General features: G+C 36.5%; 1 protein-coding gene across 1 annotated transcript in view; it reads right to left on the bottom strand.

Annotated features, from left to right (window-relative positions):
- KHDRBS2 (KH RNA binding domain containing, signal transduction associated 2) overlaps positions 1-25,686 on the bottom strand; it is a gene marked incomplete at both ends in the record, with an annotated part of 365,783 nt that extends 340,097 nt beyond the window's left edge. Inside the window, one exon of the mRNA XM_080917471.1 lies at positions 25,635-25,686. Coding sequence (XP_080773597.1) covers positions 25,635-25,686 — 52 coding nt within the window. The remainder of the gene's footprint in view (positions 1-25,634) is intronic.
- Between the last annotated feature and the right edge of the window lie 589 nt (positions 25,687-26,275).

Genomic DNA, 26,275 nt, shown 5'->3' with positions numbered 1-26,275 from the left:
ATTTTAGAACAATTTTCATTAAAATAGGGATCTTTACTAGGCATATCAGAGAAAGGATGAAAATCAGAAAGGAATCTAATGAGGGGAAAAAAAAACAGGATATATCTGCTTATCTGTGTGGGCAGAGAAAGTACCACTGATGAAACTACTAGAAGAACAAAAATTAAAAAGAAATGACAAAAGACAGAAGGGATGCAGTTTCTGCTTAGGACTTGTCAGAATAATATCAGTCCATATATACATATACATATATATATATATACATATATATATATATATATATATATATATTCAATATATGTGAATAAAGTATGTATTTAAATGGTAAATCACTGTATTTATAAAAGTACCATAAAGTGCTTTGTGAGTCTCATAAAGACATTCATCAACTCTCCCAAGCCAACAAACCAATCAGGCTTCGAGAATCTTGTGCTTAATACAGTGGGGATTAAGACAAATCAAAATTTACACAATATCTGACCACAAACCCAGCACTACAACGAATTATAGGTGAAAAACCAAATACAATGAGGGAAAATACAGCCTAGTAAAAACAAGAAAACTCCTAAACAAGAAAACTAAAAGAAAAAGACACAGACACAACTCAACCCACAAAAGCAATAATGGCAGGAAACAGAAACAAATATTCCTTGATATCTATTAACATAAATGGACTCAACTCCCCAATAAAGAGACATAGGCTATCAGACTGGATACATAAACAAAACCCAGCCTTTTGCTGCATACAGGAAACTCATCTCAAAGACAAAGACAGACACTATCTCAGAGTAAAAGGGTAGGAAAAAAACTTCCAAGCAAACAGCTCCAAGAAGCAAGCTGGAGTGGCTATTCTAATATCGAATAAAGTAAATTTCCAACCAAAAGTTATCAAAAAAGATAAGAAAGGACACTTTTTACTCATTACCGGGGAAATCTGTCAGGAGGAACTCTCAAACCTTAACATATATGCTCCAAATAAAAAGGCACCCACATTCATAAAAGAAACCCTACTAAAGCTCAAAAAATACATTTCACCCCACACAATAATAGTGGGAGACTTTAATACCCCACTCTAACCAATGGACAGATCATGGAAACAGAAACTGAACAAAGACACTCTACAACTAGCAGAGACTATGAACCAACTGGAATTAATAGATATATACAGAACATATCATCCTAAAGTAAAAGAATACACCTTCTTCTCAGCACACCATGGCACCTTCTCGAAAATTGACCACATAATTGGACACAGAATGAGCCTCAATCAATATAAGAAGATTGAAATACTCCCATGCATCCTCTCAGATCACCATAGTCTACAGCTGGTCTTTAACAACAACAGAGACAACAAAAAGCCTATGTATGCATGGAAGGTAAACAACGCTCTGTTAAACGATAGCCGGGTCAAAGAAGAAATAAAGAAAGAAATTAAGGACTTTCTAGAATTCAATGAAAATGAAAACACAACATACCCAAACCTATGGGATGCAATGAAAGCAGTACTGAGAGGAAAACTCATAGCCCTAAGTGCTTCCAAAAAGAAACTGGAGAGAGCTTACATCAGCAACCTGACAGCACAGCTAAAAGCCCTAGAACAAAAGGAAGCAGATATACCCAAGAAGAGTAGACAGTAAGAAATAATCAAAATCAGGGCAGAAATAGACCAAATAGAAACAAAAAGAACCATTGAAAAAATCAACAAAACCAAGAGTTGGTTCTTTGAGAAAATCAACAAGATTGATAAACCCCTAGCCAGACAAACTAGAGGGCAAAGAGCATATACAAATTAACAAAATCAGAAAGGAAAGTGGAGACATAACAACTGAAACTGAAGAAATTCAAGAAATCATCAGATCCTACTACAAAAACTTGTACTCCACAAAATTGGAAAATCTGGAGGAAATGGACAAATTCCTAGACAGATCCCAAAGTTAAACCAGGACCAAGTAAACCATCTAAATAGCCATATAACACCTAAAGAAATAGAAGAAGTCATCAAAAGCCTCCCAACCAAAAAAAGCCCAGGTCCAGATGGGTTCACTGCAGAATTTTATCAGACATTTATTGCAGATATAAAACCAATACTCTCCAAACTACTCCAAAAGATAAAATCAGATGGAATACTACCCAACTCATTTTTTGAGGCTACAATACCCCTTGTACCTAAACCACACAAAGACTCTACAAGAAAAGAGAACTTCAGACCAATCTCACTTATGAACATTTATGCAAAATTACTCAACAAAATCCTTGCAAACCGAATCCAAGAACACATCAAAATGATCATTCATCATGACCAAGTAGGCTTCATCCCTGGGATGCAGGGATGGTTTAATATAAGGAAATTCATCTACTTAATCCACCATATAAACAAACTCAAAGAACAAAATCACATGGTCATCTCACTAGACGCTGAGAAAGCATTTGACAAAATTCAACACCCCTTCCTGTTAAAAGTCCTGGAAAGATCAGGAATCCAAGATCGGTAATTAAACATAATAAAAGCAATATACAGCAAACCAACAGCCAACATCAAACTTAACGGTGGGAAACTTGAAGCAATCCCACTAAAACCAGGGACACGACAAGGCTGCCTACTCTCCCCCTACCTATTCAACATAGTACTGGAAGTCCTGGCTGGAGCAATTAGACAGCAAAAGGAGACCAATGGGATACAAATCGGAAAGGAAGAGATAAAAACATCACTCTTTTCCGATGACATGATAGTGTACTTGAGTGACCCCAAAAACTCCACCAGAGAACTCCTACAGCTGATAAACAAGTTCAGCAAAGTGGCTGGATACAAAATCAACTCAAACAAATCAGTAGCCTTCCTATACTCAAAGGACAAACATGTGGAGAAAGAAATTAGGGAAAAGGTACCCTTCACAATTGTCACAGAAACTATGAAATACCTTGGTGTGACTCTAACTAAGCAAGTGAAGGACCTGTATGACAAGAACTTCAAACCTATAAAGAAGGAAATTGAGGAGGATCTCAGAAAATGGAAAGATCTCCCATGCTCATGGATTGAAAAGATCAACATTTTAAAAATGGCCATCCTACCAAAAGCAATCTACAGATTAAATGCAATCCTCATCAATATACCAACACAGTTCTTCATGGAATTGGAGAGATCAATGTGCAATTTCATATGGAATAACAAAAGACCTAGAATAGAGAAATCCATCCTCAACAACAAGAAAACATCTGCGGGAATCACTATCCCTGACCTCAAGCTATACTACAAGGCAATTGTGCTGAAAACTGCATGGTACTGGTACAGAAATAGGCATGTGGATCAATGGAATAGAATAGAAGATCCAGAAATGAGCCCTCACATATATGGTCACCTGATTTTTGACAAAGGAGTAGTAAACATTCAATGTAAAAAGGACAGCTTATTCTACAAATGGTGCTGGTCCAACTGGCACTCAACATGCAAAAGAATGAAAATAGACCCTTTCTTATCTCCTTGTACAAAGCTCAAGTGTAAGTGGATCAAAGATCTCCACATTAAACTAGATACACTGAAACTATTAGATGAGAAAATATGGAAAACTTTAGAACATATAGGCACAGGAAAAAATTTTCTGAACAAAACACCAATAGTTCAAGCTCTAAGGTCAAAGATTAACAAATGGGACTTAATGAGATTGCAAAGTTTCTGTAATGCTAAGGACATTGTCAAAAAAACAAAATGGCAGCCAACAGAATGGGAAAAGATTTTTACCAACTCCACATCAGATAGAGGCCTCTTATCTAAGGTATACAAAGAACTCAAAAAGCTAGACACCAGAGAATCAAATAACCCTATTAAAAAATGGGGTACAGAGCTAAACAAAACGTTCTCAGTTGAGAAATATCAAATGGCTGAGAAACATCTGTGGAAGTGCTCCACACCCTTAGCCATCAGAGAAATGCAAATCAAAACAACCCTGAGATTCCACCTCACACCAGTCAGATTGGCCAAGATCCAAAACTCAGATGACAACAGATGCTGGCAAGGTTGCAGAGAAAGAGGAACACTTCTCCACTGTTGGTGGGGTTGCAAGCTAATACAACCACTCTGGAAATCAGTCTGGCGATACCTCAGAAAATTGGACATAATACTACCTCAAGACCCAGCTATTCCACTTCTGGGCATATACCCCAGAGACCCCTTAGTACACAATAAATATATATGCACCACAATTTTCATAGCAGCTCTATTTATAATAGCCAGAAGCTGGAAAGAACCCAGATGTCCTTCAGAAGATGAATGGATACAAAAAATTGTGGTACATTTACACAATGGAATACTACTCAGCCACCAGAAACAATGACTTGACCAAATTTTTAAGAAAATGGCTGCATCTAGAGAATATCATTCTGAGTGAGATAACCCAGTCACAAAAGAACAGACATAATATGCAGTCACAAATAGTGGGATGCTAACCCCAGAGGGTCGCACTGCCCCAGAAACAACTCACAGACTGTATGAAGTCCCAGAAATAAAGAAAACAAAACAAAAAAATCTTTATAAAACAAGAAAACTTTGACTATTTCCATGTTACATTTTGTTTTACATGTACTTTATGCTCATTGTAAGTATTAAGTTTTCAATGCATACTATCAAACCTTTAAAAAAATCAAGTATCGACTTAAAAATATATTCATACAGTTTTCTGTAAAAATTATTTTAAAATTAAAAAAAAAAGTACTGACAAATATGTATTGTATAATTTCATGCAAAAAAATGCTTAAAATCTGTACATTTATCTTTGTTTTGTAAAATAAAGTTGTGAAAAAAAAATACAGTGGGGATTAAAAATTAGCCAAACTGGGTTTGCTCTCTTGGTGTATGAGAGCCATTGTGACTTTAGAGTTAATTTGGGAGTAATACTGCTGATGATAACAGATCCTGACAACAGTCTCCATGTTATGAGCGCTCACCACACCTCACCAGAGCCCTGGGCAGTGTTTCAGGGGTTCTGTGTGCAGAGCCTTTTATAATTGCCTGCTTTACAAACCCAAGGTGCTCTTCAGATAGTTTCTTACCTTTGTCTTTTTATTGTCAGAACATAGGCAAGTACAGGTTAATGCTCGACTTATGTAGTCTGTGGTGACAATGAACTTCAGATCACTGCCCTGGGGACTTACATCCCACCCCCACCCCTGCCCATTGTTTCCTACTCTGTGGAGGGAACTGTAACAAGAGACACAGGAAAGCTCTCTCTAGTCCCAATCTGTTACATGATTAGATTCTTTGTCGTTCTGATAAAAAATAAAAAAGGACCTGAATTTGTCTGACATTCTTTGCCTCCTGACAAACTGGAAGTTAGATTTTTTTTAGACACTTACAATTTGATCATTCTATGATTAATTCTAATAACATTCCTATCAAAAGTGGAGCTAAATGAAATACCATCTCTACTGTTCCTCCTGTTCCTTTCTATCTTTTCCCTCTGAAGTGCTTCCTACTTCTTTTAGCCTCTTGACAGATTCACCGTCACCTTTTCTTTCCTGACACATCTGCCTGAGCAATAGCTCAACAGTCCCGTGTCAAGTACAGTGCCACAAAATGGTAGAACCAGAATCTGCGTAGTTACAAAGCCAGAGAATCCAAACATGTGTGGCGCATTTCCTGTTTTATTTTCATGTTCAGGTCCTTTATTTTCATTTACTTAAAATAAGTATTTGAATTTTGGTTCTATGGTTAGTTACTTAGCAAGTTTCGGTACTAGAGATTGATCCCAGGCCCTCATACAGAATGCTAGGCAAATGTTCTACCACTAAGGTGTATCTCCAGTCCTCTTTCCTTTGCTAGTTTTTAATTTTTTTCTTTAAACTCTGATCCTTAAGATTCCCATGGTGAACTGAACTCACTTTATGTTACACAGTGTCCTTAACCTTAAGACAGTCTAGCCTCCGAAGGAGCTCATATCACCAGGAACAATTTAAAATGATCCTATCCTTTATTGCACAATTAAGGACCGTGCTCTGTAATATTTAGAGAATAGTTAGTTCTCTGTAATATTTAGTTATTCATAGAGCTCCAAAGGTGAACTGATAAGAAAGTACTGTGTAGAAAAATCAAATCATTCAAGATTTTCACATAGCATTTATTTGAATCAGGTCATGATGATATATGTTATTTAATATATTACAGGTGATTGTTTCACATCTCAAAGTACTTTCTCTGTTCTCCTTGAATTTATTTATTAGTGAATAGATTCATTCAAGACTTTTTATTGCTAACACTATAGAACCTGTGTTACATGAAAAATGCAAAGGCATCTCCCTCCCTTGTGTCTCCAACCACTGGACAACTGGCTGGCATTAGAAGGCCACAGGAGAAACTAGTTCAAAAGGAATTTTCCCTTTTGAATTTTTATTACTTCATTTAAATTACAGCCATATCATTCCTTTAAACTTGATTCTCTAAAACCTTCATTATACATTATAAACATCTTTTTTTCTCTCTTACAACATTATTTTTTAAAAAGAAGGGATACATATACATATTTTAAGGACATTTTGGCATAACACTATATGAATATTTCTGTCAGTACTTGATTCTTTTAGAGGTTTGATAGCATGTATTGAAATCCCACTAGTTACCATAAGCATAAAGTACATGTAGGACAGAACGTAACATGGAAACAGTTTTACTGGTGAGTATAGATTAAGCATAATGATCTTTGAATACCAAAAATTGCCACAAGGCTATATTCTTAGCTCTTGGATTATTAATGATTTAAGGTCTATGTGTACCACACTCTGAGATGGTGCTATACATTTTATTTTTTCCTAAGAAGGACTGAGGCTTTCATTTTTTGACCTTTGTTTTTTTTTTTTTTTTTTTTTTGTTTTTGTTTTTTTTTTTTTTGTTTTTTGTTTTTTTTTTTTTTTTTTGACCTTCATATGGTCTGTGAGTTGTTTCTGGGGTGTTCAGAGCTTTCTGGGACTAGTATCCAATTATCAGTGACTGCATATTATGTCTGTTCTTTTGTGACTGGGTTACCTCACTCAGGATGATATTCTCTAGATGCATCCATTTTCTTAAGAATTTCAAAAAGTCATTGTTTCTGATAGCTGAGTAGTACTCCATTGTGTAAATGTACCACAATTTTTGTATGCATTCATCTACTGAAGGACATCTGGGTTCTTTCCAGCTTTTGGCTATTATAAATAGAGCTGCTATGAACATTGTGGTGCATGTGTCTTTGTTGTAATGTTGGAGCATCTCTGGGGTATATTCCCAGAAGTGGAATAACTGAGTCTTCAGGTAGGACTATGTCCAATTTTCTGAGGAACTGCCATACTGATTTCCAGAGAGGCTGTACCAGTTTACAGCCCCACCAACAGTGGAGAAGTGTTCTTCTTTCTCTGCATCCTCACCAGCATCTGCTGTCATCTGAGTTTTTGATCTTTATTTGTGTTTTTAATCTGTTTTTAATATTTTAAAACAAAAACATTTAGCATGTGATTTTATGTATGCAGATTGTCTTTTGTTGAAATTCTGTTACAGAACTCCTGAAATTTCATTTCCTTTTCTCTAAACTTTGTTAAGCAGCATATCACAGATACAGAGTGTGTCAGAATCTTCTCATTTATGTCGATATCTGTTTCTTTTAAATATTTCTGTCTGCTAGTTGTGCATTTTAGAACTCAACTATGGATTTTTTTTTACAATTGAAGTTTACATGACTCAATAAAGTTTTGTGACACTCGTATATATTGTTTATTGTTGGAGCCAACAATAGAATGTAAATATTTGAGACAGCCCCCCCCATACACATACACACAAACAGTCATAAAATGAGTCTTAGGATAAAGATGGATGTGAATACTTTTTTAAACCATGTACTCAATAGAATGTTGATTACATATTGTATACATAATTAAAACAATTAAATTAATCTCTGCTGCTTGAGTTTAGAAATTAGATTTGTCCCATTCTAACAAAGCAAGGATGTTCTGGTGACCATACATGCCTCACATAGGGATGGTCTCTGAATTCCCTACAGAAGCAAACAGAATAAAAACGGTGCCATTGAGAGGCTACACTTTGAGGATAGGCTCCCAATCCAAGGACAAATGTGATTAGTTTTAGAAGCTTTAGTAAAATGTAACGACAAACTGTGAAAAACCCTGAAAGAAATAAGGACTCTGTTAATAAGGACTCTGTTCAAATATCAAGGCTTGCAGGAAACAGACATCTCAGAGCTGATCAAAGAGAACAGTGCTGGAGGCGCCACAATATCTGGCATCATGTTCTATGATAGAGCAATGGAAACAAAACAACATAGAGGAAAAACCAGGCAGGCAGAATAGAAAAGGAGATAACTAGGAGAATACAGCTGCAGTCCTGAGTTTATTAACATTACCAAAAAAATACTTCCAAAAAAGAATGAGTCTCTCTAAATAGTTATTCTGATATGGCTAGATAAAACATGCAAGAGAGTGAAAATGACCCCCATCTCAAGACTATGAACAAGTTAAATCAAAATGGGTGAAAGATCTCATTGTAAAACCTGCAACTCTGAAACTGTTAGAGGAAGAAAAAATAAAAAATAAAAAAGGCCACCTGGCTCCTAGTCATTAGCTTTGGCTAAGGTGTTATGCCGGTCGCTCAGAAAATAATACGAAGAATTTATTCATTATATTTCATGAAATGATATCACATGTGGGGAGAGTAACATATCTGGTGAACTAACAGGAGAGACTGAGTTTGTATCTCTGTGTGTTATCATATAACTGTAAGCCCAGCAGTGGGGAATGGGAGAAACACGGGCAGGTATTGGGGGTTATTGGATGGCCAGTTTAGCCAACATGGTGGCTTAAATATTTACTGAGAGATGCTGTCTGAGAAATAATCTGGGAAGCATCTGAAGAGGATATCTAAACAATCTCTACCCTCTGTATGCCTCTTTATGGAAAGATGACCCATGTGTATTCACAATATAATATATATTGTATACTGCCCTTAGAGACAGACAGAATGTCTTAAATGTTCTGGGGTTGAACGATGGCTACCAGGAACATGGACACCTACACTCATAAGCATGTACCACTGCATACTACCTGTAATATCACAACACGTAAAAAGACTTCAAACAACTATATCTTATGTTGCTCTTTCTTTAATCACTGTCTTTACAATGTTGGAGAAAAGTCTCGTGTGTGTGTGTGTGTCTGTGTGTTTTTGTGTGTGTGTGTGTGTGTGTGTGTTATGTACATGTGTGTGTGTGTTATGTGCATGTGAGTGTGTGTGCATGTGTTTGTGTGTGTGTGTATGCATGTGCATGTGTATTTACTTGCTTGTATCATTCTAAATAATATTTTATAATTATCTTATAAACATGATTATTAAAAGCTGCATTCAAAATCATCTATCTCATAACAAGTAATGAAATTTTACGTTCTATTTCTTTAAAATTATTTACTTTTTTATACTGAAAATATTATTCCAACAATCTGATATTGCAAATTTTCTTTAGTTTCTACCTGGGGCTTGCAGAATTACATCTGATTTTTAAAATATCAGCTACCCTACTTTTTAGATGCTTGATCTGAAGAAAGGTCATTAGGCTCAGGTTTCCTAAACGTTCGAGAAAGTAACACTATCAGAAATATCATCTCCTGTTCCCTGGCCAAAACGACTAGAATCTATAGCATCCCATACCTGTCTCGCTCTACTTTTTAAATGTCTCAATAAATATTTCATTTTACATTTCTTCATACACTTTCACCCAAGCCCACTGCCAAAGCCTGAAGTAAAACTATGGCCTAAATCTGGCTTTAAGCACAGAAAAGTGAAATGGTTAGTTACTTTATAAAATATCTTACTATGAATATGGTTATTGTATGTGTGAAAAATGTTGGCCAAAAATACTCTCGATACAGTAACAGCTCCTTCAGATTCAGTCCATCAGGAAACTGAACAACTGTCTGATTCACAAAGTATTTGAAGGTCGGAAGATTGCTTGTGAAGATGAGATTAAAGTGATCATTTAAGGAAACCAAAAAAAAAAAAAAAAAAATGCCATATTTGTTAACAGTGATACTGAACAACTTGGCAATAATACTTTTAAATTGATTAGATAGGTAATACTACTTGGAGGATTGGAAGAGGAAGAAGAGATGTTACAAGTGGTCTGAGGCATGAAAGGGGAGGAGAACCCTCAGAGAACAAGAAGAAAAGATGATAAAGCCAAGTATGTGCGGCAAATAACATGTTCATGTTGTTGCTATTGCACTGTACGCCAATGAGAAAAGAATGTAAAACAACACAAGGACCAGGAAGACAGCCAAGAAGATAAAGGTTCTTGCCACAAAGGCCTAGCAACCTGAGTTCAATGGTAACAAGAGAGAAGTGACTGCTGCAAGTTGTCCTCTGGCCTCCACACCTGTCCTGCCTGTATGACTGTACATACTGATATAGATATAAGTTACAGAGGGGACACACCTACTGTGTTCTCTGCTTCAATGTGCCCTTCATTACAATATGCTAATAATATGCAAATTACCTTGAATATAAATGGAAGAGAATGAAATAGATTGGGAAAAATTAGACCACAGTGATGGAAAGAATAGTATGATGCACTCTGGATTTGTAAAATACATCTTTAAACATTTATAGACATCCTGAATAGGAGTGGAACTTTAGACACACAAATACAGTCTTTCTTCACCAAATGGAAAACAAACTCTGCCGATTTCTACCTGTTAGACACTAGCCACAATTTCTTTATTTAACATTAAACTCTCTAATTTGGAAAAAAATAATCTTGTATTGATATGGGTTTCTTGCACATCTGGGCACCTCAGTTTGCATGGTCTCAAGTTGTATTCTATTGTCTTGAGGATTAAACCCACCTTGCCCTGGCACTGTCTCTCCGGCTCTGTCAGCCTTCCTACTGTGGCCATTATTTCTCAAAGACACATGTGCAACTTTTCTTCTTCCTCAGCACAGTACTTTTAATACAGACATATGACTATTAGCCATGTCATTATTTTACTTACATTGGTGTTTGCTAAATGTATACTTTGGCTACACCACGTCCTTAAAGAGCCAGTTCTGCAGAATATACTGGATTCTTACTATCTGAAGGTTAAATACCTAACACTTTGCTGTCACTGTTTAATCAGCCATTGCAGTCTTATCCTTGCCATATTATGCTTTTGGTTTTTAGCTGAGTCGGGTCTTCACACCAATGAAGCTCATGTGCTAAGGGAACCATGAGCACAGGTAGGAAATGCACATGCCCAGTGGAAACTAAAGTGTGTTGATAAAAAGAAAAATCTTTAAATACATGGCCATTGTAAGAAAAACAAACCATTCCCATGTAAAGCAGCCACTGTGGCTTTCTTGGTTTGCATAAAATTAAAACACCACTTTTCTGAGCTTTAATTGTGATAATTATATACAATAACATTTATTCACAACTTAGACTTAAGTTTACAGAAAGGTACAGCCAGATGTGCATGAATTTGTATTAATTCATCTTCAAGAAGTTCAGAAGCCTAATTACATTAGACATTCCTTGGGTTTAAAAATACATATCCCTGAACTTTCCAAAGTATGTCATAATTGATCAGAAAAAAAGAAATCAACCTTTACAATTTCTGCTTGTCAGCACTAACCTTTAAATATGAGTGAATATGATCTGCTCCATATTCATCAACTCCATTAATAGCACCTGGCATATTTACAACCACAAAATAATATTGTTCAGGCCAATTGTTTTGTTAACTTATAACTGTACTAAGTATCACTGTCACTCTTTAGGATCTGGTACTAACTCTTCACTGGGTGAAGAGTTTAGAGACATTTTATATTATTAAGTTCATTTTCATATCCTTGGTATTTTCAGGATATAAATTCTGATTTTGATTTTCTATGACTGTATCACACACACACACACACACACACACACACACACACACACACACACTTTTTAGTGTGTATCTTTTATATAACGCCAAGAAAGAAACTCCCCTTTTTTGTTTCTTGAGATATTTGTGTAATTTAAGCTCTTAGCTATCAGTCTTTGGTTCATATGGTGTGGATTGCTATAATGTAGTGTACTCTCTCATCTCACTCAATACAAAAATTGATAAACTTAAGAAATAAACTCAGGTTTTTTTTTTTTTTTTTGTAGATATCCAAATGTTCATTACCATGTCCTGCAGTTGTTTGTCCACATCAGAAAGGTGCCAAGGATATAGATAACAGAGAATCTTGCATAGTTCATGAGAATAAAATTTAAACCACCTGCTATTGTAAAGAGAAAGAAGATGACTCAATAAATTAAAGACTCATGACTGCATGACAGAATACTCTCTAAGGAAATGAAATTGTTCTCAGAAAGATACTTCTACACTACGGTACTCACTGTAACAATACCAACATTAACTAAATAAAACAAATAGGTTTACAGTAATAGAGGAGATCAGTACGTATTCACAGTGGAATGTTATTGAATCATAAAACAAATGAAATCCTGTCACTTGTGATGGCACAGATGGAACTGGATGTCATGGTAAGTGAATCAGACAGAAACAGAAGGATAACTACTGCATGATCTCCATTCAGGAGGGGAACATAAACCTGTCATTCTCATGGAAAGTAGATAGCAGAATGCTGTGATCTGAAAACAAGAGAGAAAAGGTGTGACTGGGTCAGAAAAAGCTCTGCAAAGGTTCATGCATTTCAAATGGAAATAAGTTCTGCTCTTCTCCTACAGAGCTGGGAAGCCATCAAGGTAGTGATGATAAATAACCCAGTACCCTAGGACAAGGAAAAGAAACTTAACATAAGCAAGGAAACTTTAAAAATACAGACATGTTCTTCTAATTTAACTCCTGGCCAAGTAAGCATTCATGAAGACACATGTCACCCAGTCAATTTGCACAATTTTAATGTGCATCTGTAAAATTAAAAGTCAGGAGGAATCAGTCAAGAGAAAATCTGAGAAGCCTAAACCTTTCCCAAAGAGTTAAAGAACACTAAAGGATGCTGGTAACAGGAGAAATAGTCTTCCCTTGGGAAGAGAACACCAAGTGGTTATGCAATATAAGATACCAAATGGTCAGCCCTGGAAATATGCACATAACATACAGACTGAAAAAACTGTATATATGTATTTAGGAACACATGTGTATATGCATATGCACATATGCATACAACAGCAGTTAATGAATAAAAAAAGGTCATGGTTTGGAAAGTCCATGTTATATGAAATGATTCTGGAGGAAGAGGGAAGATGATGTATATCATCATAATAAATTATGTTATAAACTCAAACCGTTAATTAATTTAAAATTAAAAATTACTAAAATTACTCTTAAAAATCAATTGACATCAAATATAAACAGCCCTCTTCCTTTATCATTATGGCATTGGCATATGTTCTGAAGTAAGGAACTGTAGATGTTCCAAGTGTCTTCATCTTTGTCATTACAGCTTTTGCCAGTTTTGGACTCTCAGATGCCATGTGCATATTAATTCTTCAATTCTTGAAAAATGAAACAGTGTTTCTAGATGTATTTCTTTGGAATTACAATATTGCCATCTGAACAATGCTTTATCAAGCTGCAATTACAGGCTACACCTCCATTATTACGATTTTTCTGTATGGCATTCCCATTCTGTCCTGTAGCTGTTAGCTTATAGGCTTTCTAGGTCCTCTATTCTTCCTGACTGGCTGTGTTACTTCCAAGTCTTCTCTAAGGTAAAGACCTATATCTGATACAGCTTTTACATTTTCTTGTAAAATGTTCTTTTTTTTTTTAGTTACCATGTTATTGATGCAAAGAAATGGAACCAATAATGTTTGACTATACATTTTACAACATGGCTGAATCTAATCTTCAGTTCCAATTCTTGTGGGTCGAGTCTTCAGGACTTTCTGTAGCCATTCACAGTTAGACTCTTGCATTCTCTTGATAATAAATACTTCTTATGTTGCCTCACAAAGTTTTAGAAAAAAAAGAGCACATCAAATTTTTCTTGTAAATCAAATGAATTTGTAATGATACAAAGTCAAATAGAAAAACACGCTTAAATTAAAATTTTCAGTCATTAAGAAAAATCTCACCCTTATGAAAATTACATTTATTATGAAACATAACTTAATACTTTCTTTATTCTGAGAAAATGGAACATGGTACTAGAAATAGTAACAGCACTTGTCAAATATTTTCTAAGCTAAAGAATGAATCAAAAGCCTTTGGGAATGGAGCACTACATAAATATCCAAAGACTGAATTCAAATGAATGGTGTGTATAATAATACATCCACTGAGGCTAGTTCAACTAAGACCTCTCAGCAGATTTCTGTCCTCACTAGAAAATGTCAGTGCAGAACAGAAAGCTAGTAGATGGTTTACATAAAGCTGGACTGAGAAAATTAAAATCAACTTCATCTAACTATGTGAAGAAAAGATGAATATGAGTATAATTAGAAATTACATTTAAAAATTATTTCCTATTAGCCTTAACCTCTTGCTCTAAAGTGATTTTCCTACGTCTACCTTTAAGCATTTAGGACCATAAACAAACAGAACACCAAACACTGAATAGAAATGGACATGAGTCCTATTTTTGGCAGGAAGGAAAGCATGCCTGGTATTAGAAATCTAGACAATTATCTAAAGCTAGTGAGGTCATGGACCATAAGAGAGTATTTACTATGGCCATTTTTTTAATAGACCCACATGACTCCTAATTGCCTACAATGTCTAAAATATATTCTTATGTCTATTGATAAGTGTAGCCTTCACTCCTCATTAAGTAAATTTCTCTTTTCAGCACACAGAGACCATTTTAGAAAACCACAACTGGCCATAATACAGAGATCAACAGATCATGGGGTGCCAGCTTCAATGACTATATCTCCAGCAAAACTCCTACAGCTAAGGTTTATGGAATCTTATGCAAGAGGCGTACCAACTAATTACAAGACCCAGAAGACTAGCAAGTCTTCTGAGATTGTTTTTCCTAGAAATGATACAATACCCATAGCTATGTTGATATACAAAGAGGGAATCTCATGAGATTCCACATTTCGACAAAGAACTAGAGCTACTAATGTCTCTTGTGGGAGGGAGAATAAGTCTGTCTCAAAGATGAGCCTCTTACAGTTATCCAATACAAAATGATTAGCTTGGAAATTCAATATCCACAAGTAACACTAATTATATGTATCAGGTTGTGTTTTATGATATATAATAATAAAAATAAAAGAGACCATGAATTTTAAATAGAGACAAAAGGGACATGGAGTGATAAGAGAAAGGGTTAGTGAAAGGAAATTGAATAAGTGATGTAATTCATTTTATCTAAAACTTATAAAGTGATAAAAAATATATTTTAAAATGTAAATAAAAATTAAAGATGCTGCTGAGTGAGCTATTGTTTCCTCTGTATAAAATACTAAAATAAAAAGTCAAATAAAATCTTGTTACAGATTTTAAAATCTGGTCTTTTCTTGATTCTAGATGGCAAGTATGATCAATAAACTCCAGGTTCATCACGTCTATGAGAAAGACCAACTTCCCAAGTTAAATGTAGATACTGATTTTACAAATCATGTTTTGTAGGCAAGGTTTAGACATTTCTTAACATCCACAGAGTACAGGGAACTAGAGAATATGACTCTCTTTTGCTATAAAGTTACATAGTTATATGACACACTAACAAACTATCAAATTCAATTCTTCTATTATAATATGAAGACCATTCATCTTAAATTGGTATTGCTATTAGTAGCAGATATTTGTATTAACCAGTTTTCAATAGCTTTATTTCCAAGTAGGTAGTAATCTGACTTATATTTCCAGAATTCCCCTAAATGTTATAATAGAAAGTATAGTGAGATATAAACTCACCTTATCTAAGAGTTAGGAAGCCCAGGCATCATGTATATGAATACTTCATCCACATCACAAGTTTCCGTGCACAAGGTCATCTCTTGAAATAGATTGATATAGGGTATGCACAATTCTGGTGTGGCCCTTGTGTGGAAAGGTACATGCCCAGCCCACTCTCCCGAGCTTCAATAATGCCAGTTGCTTTTTGTTTATTTGTTTGTTTGTTTGTTTGTTTTGTTTTTTGTTTGTTTTGGAACGTTTTAGGGGTACTTTCAGATACTATGTGATCATATCCTTGGAGCCCAATGACATTAACTTATATTAAGATTTTATATTACAGAGGGCAGTGTGGTGGTTTGAATAAGAATGAACTCTATAGACTCATGTGTATGAATACTTGTGCAACAGGGAGTGGCACTATTAGGGGTGTACCCCTTGTTGGAGGAGGTGTGTGTTTGATGGAGGAGCTATGGTATGAGTAGGTAGGCTTTGTGTCTCAAAAGCTCAAGCCAGTTCACTTCCTGATACCTTCCAATCAATCAAGATCTCAGTTCCTTCTCCTGTAGTGTCTCCCTGTATGCTGGTATGCTTCTCACCATGATGGTTGGAACCTCTGAAACTCTAAGCCAGTCCCAATTAAATATTTTCCTTTATAAGAGTTGCCATGGTCATGGTTTCTCATCAATGCAATAGAAACCCTAAGACAGAAGTTGGTGGCAAAGACTGAAGTATGATAGTGATAAGCTTGACCATGCTTTTATTTGGAGGAGTGTGGACTTGGGGGCTTTATATTAGAAAAGAATGTGAATGCACTAGATGGAGCTTAATAGGCCAGACTAGCAGGAGCAAAGAAATAGTGGTGCTGTGAGTGATTTAAGCCATGGGGTCTTGCTTAATAGGTTACAGAGAAGAAAATTGTTAATATATAGTCTAGAGATTTTTCTTGTGATATTTTGGTGAAGAATAAGGCTGTTTACTGCTGTTGTCCAAAAACAACTGCCTGGGGCTAAAATGAAGAATTATGGCAGGTTTGGCAGAGAACATTTCAAAACAAGCTAGCATTTAACTATGTTGCATGACTATCAGTTCTATAGTCATGAAAATAGGCAGTTCTATAATGAAAATACATAGTTTGAGAAGGGGCATGAGGAAGTAGAATAGAACTAAGTCTTATGTACAAGGAGATAAACAGATTAAAGGAAAGTTTAATGCTATATGGAATAGAGGGAATGTGGACTCAGTGTAAGATCCTACCCAGAGAAGCTTCCAACTTGTGAAAGTAAGTTAAAAGCTGGGTGCACAGTGTGGTGATTCATAACTTTAATCCCAGCACTCCAGAGGCAGAGGCTGAGGCTGAGGAATGGATATCTCTCTAAGTTGAGGGTCAGCCTGGTTTACAGAGCAGGTTCAAAGACAGTTAAGATTGGGCAGTGAAAGAAACCATTGAAAAGAGAAAGTTGATGAAGATGCATTGGAATGAAGGCACCTGGATTTAGCCTCGGCAAACAGTAGAACTTACAGCTTCAGCTGCATGGTTCTGACTTTAGAGTCAATGATAGAATGAATTGGTTATGGAATCTCTCTCTGTGACTAAGATAAGCTGCTAAAGCTAGGCATATGCCAGGGATGTCCCTACATGAGGACAATGCATACCTTTGCATGAAGCCTAAATTGCCATGGAAACACCAAAATATTGAAAATGTTAGAGTCATAGGATACCTGTCCCAAAAGAGGAGCTAAGAGGGAGTGAAACCAGCCCAGGAGAAGAAAAGTGTGTTGTTGTCAACAAAATTAAAAGAAGAGTGCTTTGATATCAGAGATGCAGAGTTGGGAATTTGCCCAGCTGCCTTCAGGTCTTGCTGTGATAAAGTATTTTTTTTCAGTATGTTTCTTCGCCTCCATTGGAAATGGTAATGGATACCCTGTGCTATTAATTGTTGAAAATATGTGATCTGCTTTCTCACATTGATTTTACAGGCAAGTACAGTTAAGAAATTATATGAGTCCCAGAAGAGACTTTGAACTTTAGACTTTGAAGCAAGTTTGAGACTGTTATAGACTACGGAAACTTTTGAAATTGTTTGCAATGGCTATAAGGAGCCAGGGAGTGAAATGTGGGAGTTTGAATAGGAATGACCTCCATAAACTAATTTGTTTGGATACTTGGTCAGTAGCGAGTAACAGTATTAGAAGCTGTGTCCTTCTTGGAGTAGATATGGCTATACTGGAGGAGCTATGTCACTAGGGCGTGGGCTCCGAAATCTCAGAGGCTCACACCAGTTTTCTTCCTTCTGCCTTCAGAACAAGGCGTAGGTCTCTCATCTCTTAACCAGCACCATGTTTGCCTGTGCGACGCCCTGCTTCCTGTCATGACAGGAAACTAAATTTCTGAACTACAAGTCAGCAACAGTTTAATGTCTTCCTTCATAAGAGTTGCCGAAGTCATGGTGTTTCTTCACAGAAACATTACTGTAAAGAGTTCTGACAACAAGGCCACAGAAGATCATAGGAACTGTCACTTCAGGCAGAGCTCAGGAGATTCCCTGTCACTCAGGTCAGTGAAGAATAACCAGGGCTATTTTGTTTCTCTGCACTTTATCAGGTGAATAATTTTTTTTCACTGAAGAGACCTTGTTAAACAATTATAAGGCAAGTATTTATGCTTGTGATTTTCATGGAAAAGTTGTAGAATAAATATAGAAGAAATGAAACCTTCCTTCCGTAAGTGTTACATTATGTGATAAGAAACAAACTGATAAAACACAGCAATTTCAAGTCCCTTAGGATGTTTAACTAAATTGCACAGTTTCACACTGTCCTGAAAATTCCGTTACAACCTAAGGGAACCATGATAATGTTATATACCAAGGTATCAAGTTAAAAGTTGCAAACCCAATTTAGAACACAGGCCAAACAGTGCTTCTGCCAAGCTGTATCTGACTGAGAAAAACCTGTGGTTAAAATCTCATCACCATGATTTGTGACTCATACCATACAATACATCACCCAACATTTACTGAAAACATTCCTTAAGATTCCTCTGAGAGCAAGGCTGCTAGGGATAATGGGTCCTAAAGGAGTTTACCCTTCTCATAGCACATGAGTCCAACTCAAATATTGATCACACCAAGCATTAAAAATGTGCTTTCATGAGGCATGTATGCTTTCAGACTAATAAACATGAAAGCCCTCTACTATGTATAGCAGACAAAGCCTGTGAATTTATAAACACAGATTTCAGGGTACACATAAGAATTTTAAAGCTTGTATAAACAGATGAAGAATCTCCACATTAGCATAGAGCAGGAAGGATTAATTAATATGCGGCAGATGTGAGAGGTCTCTGAAAGTTTCAAACTAGAAAGGATTGTGAATTTTTAAACACCCTGAGAACAACATTGTGCAGTTCACATGGGTAGTTTAAGATATCATATCATGGAAATCTACACGTTTATGAATGATAGCAGCCTATGAGCTACAAAGTGGAAAACATACTTCAAGTGGAATTGTGACTATGAAAGGTATCAATAATATACCTTATCCATTGCTCCTGCTCTGAGATAAGTCTTCTGTTACAGTCCACAACAGAATGTGACAAGATAAGTTGTAAGCAAACTAAAATCGCTTGCCAGAAATAACTTCAAGCCACTTACACTGCTTAGTGCTCTTAGGGTAAACAACAAAAAATATACAAATTTATATTTAGTCACTAGCATTGAACCCAAAATGTCTTAGGATGAAAGCATGGAGCTTACTGTTTTCCTTACTCCTGGGTTCGCTGGGTCCAATAATTACAGGGATATCCCTTGAACCGTGAAATCATTGCTTCCCTTGTAAATCCAGATATCAGGCAGCAGGAACCTAGGGAGGCAGTTGGTGCATCACAAAGGAAAGGGCTGAGGTGCTCAGATACTGGAGAACATGAGGCACAGGGACCACAACAATGCAGAATTCTAATTCTCAAAAAGTTTTCTACCCCCATGTAACAGAACACACATGTCCTATTTACAGAACCAAGAGCATGGCAGAGATGTATGCATTGTTGTATTATAGAACTTCTATTAATTTCTAACCTAATTGTGATATTATCTGGAATGGAAAGTGTAAAGGTAATATTAGGTATGATGGAGTAGGGGACATGATTGAGCTCTGGTAATCTTAAATGGGTTATGATGCTGATTCATTCAGAAAAGGAAAACCAATTAGTCCAGGAATATTTGTATCTAAAGATCGGGAGAGAAACCTAAACTAAGACCTGCTAGAGAAATAATACATATAAGTAAACACTGAAAATTTATAATAAAAGCACAAGACAGTCTAGAGCAAGAGATTTGGAAGCGATGGCTAATAAAAAAGTAATAGTGGATCATGGGGACAACAATGGAATGAACAGAATTAGGAAGAAACGATCAGAGGAATGAGTCAATATCCAGGAAGCAGCGTAAGCTTGAAAAGGAGCATCAGTAATATGACCAGATGATGTTAGCCCAGCTATGGGTACCTGAGTCATGCCAGCCACACTGAGTGATGTCCAGTAAGAGGACTCACTAAGCATGACTATGAGACATGCCCTGCATGCCTGCAGGCCAATAACAAAGTGTTATATACTTGGAAAATCATCACTGATTATTGTTATCTAAGGCCTAATTCTAGACACGGTACAGCCTAGAGGTAGTGGAACCCATCCAGATAAAGCATCTTTATTAAAAACTCAGTTTAGTTCATAAAATTATGCCAAAATTTAGGAACCTTATTATATGGCTTTAGCAAAATCCATGAAGTACATCATGAGTTACAATTTTCAACCCACACCATCAGGCAAGAGTGCAAATGTATACCTAGGAGTATTCAGAAAGGACAGTTATCTGACTGTAGTTTCTCTCCTGGGGGCTTGGTGAAAACAAACCTCAGACAAACACATATTGGTGGAGCCTAATATTGACTGTAAATGGACGACCTCCTTAGATGCTTTTATCAACAGATAACACTTGTGCTTAAAAATCCGAAACACTGATATCGTGTGGACTCCTAGTTCTGACAAAACACTATGACAGATTTTTATTGATTTAAAAGCCCAACTACTTTCTATAAAACTGGGACACTGATTCATCTGTTTATTCCGGATAAATAAACGAATAAGACAATGGAAATTTATAATGAGGAACGCTTTTACTGCCATTTACAAGACTCATGATAGTGATTGCTGTTTATCGAGTTATTTCTTTTAATGACAATTGTGCTGTCTCAAATCTCTTTTGTATCCATACATGTCACATACATGTCTGTCAACGAAGATGCATATGGAGAGGATCTGTGGCCAAAAATGAGGGGAAGAATTGCCCAAGTGTTGTCTTTAAACCTTGTGATAATGAATTAAATTTGATTGTCCACCCATTAGCTCACTTAAATTTGTAAAATGTTTCTACACTTAATTCTTAAGAACAAAAATGACTTCTCACCTCAACGTTTTCATGTGGCACCTATGCGCACGTGTTTGTGTACGTGTATGTTCACAAGCACGAACACTGCTCATGTATTTGGTACTTGACCTCAGTGGATAGAACCCTTTGGGAAGAATTATGAGGTATGACCTTGTTGAAGGATGTATGTCACTAGGCTTTGACTTCTCCAAAGTGGTGAGGATTTCTCAGTGTTCTCTTTCTGTCTGCCTCACAGTTGTGGATCAAAATATGATCTCTGAGCTTTTACATTGCTTCACCATCATGACCTCTAGTCTTCTGAAAGAAATTGTAAGCCCAAATCAATGATTTCTCTTAAAGTTGCCTTAGTATATAATGAGAAGTCCCCCACACACACATACACAAGAATAATACATGAAAACAAGCAATAGTCTTTTTTATGCAATAGATTTTAGTAGACTTTAATCTTGCACTCTTTAATTTTTAGGGTTAAGTATCACTATAAATTTGCATGGCTCTATTTCATCTCGTTGAGTAATTTGTAAAGTAAAGCATGACACATATACATATGAAATTATATTTAAATGTAGGTAAATTAAAAATAATAAAATTTGAAAACAAATGGATATAACTGTAAAATACTATATTGACTTAGGTAAATCTCATCCAGAAAGATAATCATGATATCTACTCTATGCTCTGTGGCTCCTAGCTCAGAACGTGTAAGACTGATTATATAGGAGTTTCCACAGAAACCAGGAAAGCAGACAAGAGACCAATTGGGAAGTGGGGAAAGCTATAGAAAGGGCAATATTTGGACACAAGGGCTTTGAAGAAGTAATGGGGGACTAGGGATGGGGAAACCTTTCTGAAGAGTAGGTAGGGATGGCAATGCAGAGGGGGAGAGTGGAGGAAAACGAAATATCAATAGGAGTGTTTAAAAAAGCTATAGGGATACGTTCTGTTTTATAACATTTCATAAAATCCTTTCACACACACACGGGGGGGGGTGAGGGAGAGAGAGAGAGAGAGAGATAAAGAGAGAGACAGAGAGAGAGTTCAGTCATGCTTACCCATGCAGATAGTTCATGTCCCTCCCAAGTTCCATAAACTATCTCATAGAAGGCTCAGAACCTAACAACTGATGTCTGCCTTAGAGCTGTTGATCAATGAGGTCCAAGAGACTTGCAGAGCAATACAAGCTACTGTAGATTTTCTTTGTGGTCGCTACAACTTGAAGGGTAACACATTCTTACTGAAAACATCACATACATACTTTGGTCATAAGACATGGAAAAATGAACCTGGTACTTAATTGGAGGATTTTCTTCTAAAAAATATATTCACAATGCCAGAAGATGTTGTGAAGAATGAATGGAATGAAAGTAAGCAAGTGTTACCTAACTATGAGCCTAGCAAGCTAAAACTGCAAGCATTCCCAAAACAAAAGCCCAATATTGTGGAGTTGGCACCAACATCTTGAAAGTAATCAATGGCAATCTGACTGCATTAAAGCTTTACTCAATAGCTTGGAGGAATCCTATTCCTGATTCTAAAAACCTAGCCAAGGACTCATGAGTTAGAGAGTCCAGGGACATTTGAGGAGAACCTGTGACTATCATTATACCACATTAAATTAAATGCCACTCTCACATCTCGTCAATGAAAAATGTATTTGCTGCAAGTGCTGACTACTGAAGAGATCAACTACTAGTCAAATCACAGATAACAAATGACCATAAGGTACCTGTCCCTAAATTGGATTTTATTGTAACCTCCACACTAAATGCTCAGGGAACACTGAAGGGAAAGAAAAAGAAAAAAAAAAAAAAGATCTTCAAGAACCAGGGGACCAGTAGGACTGCTGTGAGGTACCTTCTTTTGGAGATGACAGGAATGTTACACCCATGAACTCTCAACAGCATGGTTGCATACACAACACCATAGCAGTCAACTTGCCAGTGTGGATGAAGGAAATATTCTTTGAAGGCCAAAGACAAAACCTGCCTGAACCTCCCATTCAAAGCTCTGCAGCAAAGACACATTGAAATGAAACAAACGTGGATTTAAGTAGATTCTGGCAAGCTCCTTTGTGTTGTGAAATATTATTCTTAGACTATATCACATTTATCCTCCTCAGTACTTCCACTTAGCTGGCCACAATGTGCTCCGAGGACCATTCTCTGCACAGGCTGTTTTCAAAGAATAAATTCTATACAGTTGAGGTTTAAAATGTTATGGTGCATATTTAGATCTCAAAACAACAACTCCAGTGAAACAGACTTTCTCAACTGCTTCTACTTTTGCAAAGAAAGTGTGTTAAATCCACAAATCTAACAAACATCCACAACAGAGTTCTTACCTACACTTGACATGTTGTAGATTAGCTATTTGGACTTGTGAATATTTGGTGATTTATATATTTTAAGATTCTTCAGCCAATGCCTTTCCTTCTCCATATAAAAGGTGTCCACTGTTGGAGTCTCTGTATACATCATTGTCTTTTTACAAAATATTCCTCTTGTGAGATGGCATAATAGTTTTTCTATTGCATCTAGTACATTTCACTTAGGAAAATGTCCTCCAGGTCAACCACTGTGTGGAATAGTATAAAACTATGTTTTGCAAATAATTAATAACTAACAAATCATGCATATCTCACACTTTCTTCATCTATTTATTTACTAATGTTGTTCCAATAGCTGGCTTATTAAGCAAGGTTTTAGTTGGACCTGTAAGAATATGTCTGCAGACACACAGACACAGGAACACAGACACACACACACACACACACACACACACACACACACACACATACACACCATAAACATTCTCTCACTTCCACTATAAATTTAAAATTACTTGGAATTTGTATATCCTAATACAATGAAAAATATTTTATGTATCTGCTAAGAAAATTGATGATCTCAACTTCTCTGTTGCTACAATAGTAGTAAACATGAGGGTACCATTAAAATCTTTCTGCTGAACAGTTTAACATCTTTTTTTTACACCTTTGGGGATCTTTCTGTTTATATACAAACATCTTTATGTAAACATTTGCATACACAAATTTGGTTCCATTACTTATTTGATTCACCTTGATTAAAGTGCATCCATGACCCATGTTCTCTGTACAAAACTGCTCTGAGACTACTGACATTCTTTATTTCAATCAAACATGAGTAATACATCAATAATACATATCCAATGAAAACTATCAAATCATGAGTATATAAAGTGAGGAAAGTATAAACAATTAAAATGCTGCAAATTTGAAAATAAAAATAATGTCATTTTTCTAAATGGTTAAAATTCCCTAAGCATCGTAACATACTTGAGCTGCATATCTTCATGGAAGTTATCTGTTGGTAATAGTTGATCTTGTGAGAGCTTTCTTCTTTAGACATCACAAAAGCACTTTAGGGATAATTAAGAAAAGCAGCTCACTGAAAGCACTGTAAGGATGCATCGTGGCCTAATTGAGGTGGATACCAGTTTTGCTTTGCTTGCATCTCTTTATCCATAACTCACTCGCAGTGTTTCTGATATTTCCTTTGGGCCTACATCATACCTGATATAGGCATATTGCACATCTGTACATACACACACACACACACACACACACACACACACACACACACATGAAATTACAGACATCAGGAAAATATACCCGAAACTCAAAGTTATACCTAATTTTCTATAGCTATGAACTGACACCATGAAAAGAAGGAGTTTATAAAAGAATCATCTAATTGCAGGCAAGCTTCAGGTCTCAGAGGGCTAGTCTAGGACCTCCTGATAAGGAACACAGCAGCAAGCAGACAGGTATGGCTCTAGATAAATAGTTGAGAACTTAACCCTGTCTGATCCATAAGTGGGAGGCAGAGAGAGTTGGCATGGTATGTGTTTCTGAAACCCCAAAGCCCACTCCCGGCAACATACCTCCTCCCCTCATATTTGCTAAACAGTCTCCCACTTGGGAACTAAATGTTCACATATTTGGTCCTATAGAGTCATTGTGAGACCACCAGAACATGTTGTTACAATAAATAATATATTATTTAAATGCCTACCTTTACCTTGATGAACAGATTTATGTCTTCTAGGGAAGGTTTATAACAGTTTCTTTGTAAGGGAACTTTGTACCTTTATTTACAAGGTTTCTTTCTTTTGTGTCTGTTGGGTTTTGTGGTGTTGGATTTCAAATCCAGGCTACAAACCCACAACAGCCGCTGGCACTGAGCTTCACCCCCACCTGTATACCCTGCCTGCTTGTCTGTTGCAATCTTGACCAGACTTGATCTCAGTCCTCTGCTAGGGAAGGACTTGAATTTCTGATTCTCCTGCCTTCGTCTCGGATGCTGAAATCATTGGCCAGCGCCACCTGCTCAGCTCCCATGGTTGGTTTAAGTGCTATTTTTTCTTTTAAATACAATAAAATAAAAACAGTAAGACACCCTCCAACTAGGCAACTTATTATCTGATATATTTAGAAGTCTAGAAAAAGCGGGCCAGGAGAGAACTAGAGGCCACCAGGGAAGTATAACTAGGTCACAGTGAATTTGTCTCTTGGCTCTGTCCCGCATTTGCTATCACACTCCTTGTCGCAGCCTCCATGAGAAACTCGGAAGAGGAAGAAGTCCAAAGACAGTATCTGAATCCCGCTTTTCCGCAGACGTGAATGCCTCACTCTCCCTGAGTAACGTGTAACTTTACTGCTAATCTCAGCATCCTTTCCTTGTAAAGATGTACATTCAAGGAGCACAGAGTAATCTGTCCGGTATTCACTGAGTATTTTATAAATGCAGGCATGACTGAAACATTGCCAAGAATAGAGTAAGTTGGATCTGCATGTAGAGTATTCTGAACATGCTTGATGAACACAGCCATCATCTTCATGAGGGCGTGGCACTCCCTGGACACTGAGAATCTTGTACCCTCCCTTGAACAGGAAGATGTGGTGATTCCATGAGACTCCATGAAACACC

Source organism: Micromys minutus, assembly GCF_963924665.1.
Source record: "Micromys minutus genome assembly, chromosome: 5".
Classification (NCBI taxonomy): Eukaryota; Metazoa; Chordata; class Mammalia; order Rodentia; family Muridae; genus Micromys; species Micromys minutus.
This window is presented reverse-complemented; position numbering and strand designations above follow the sequence as displayed.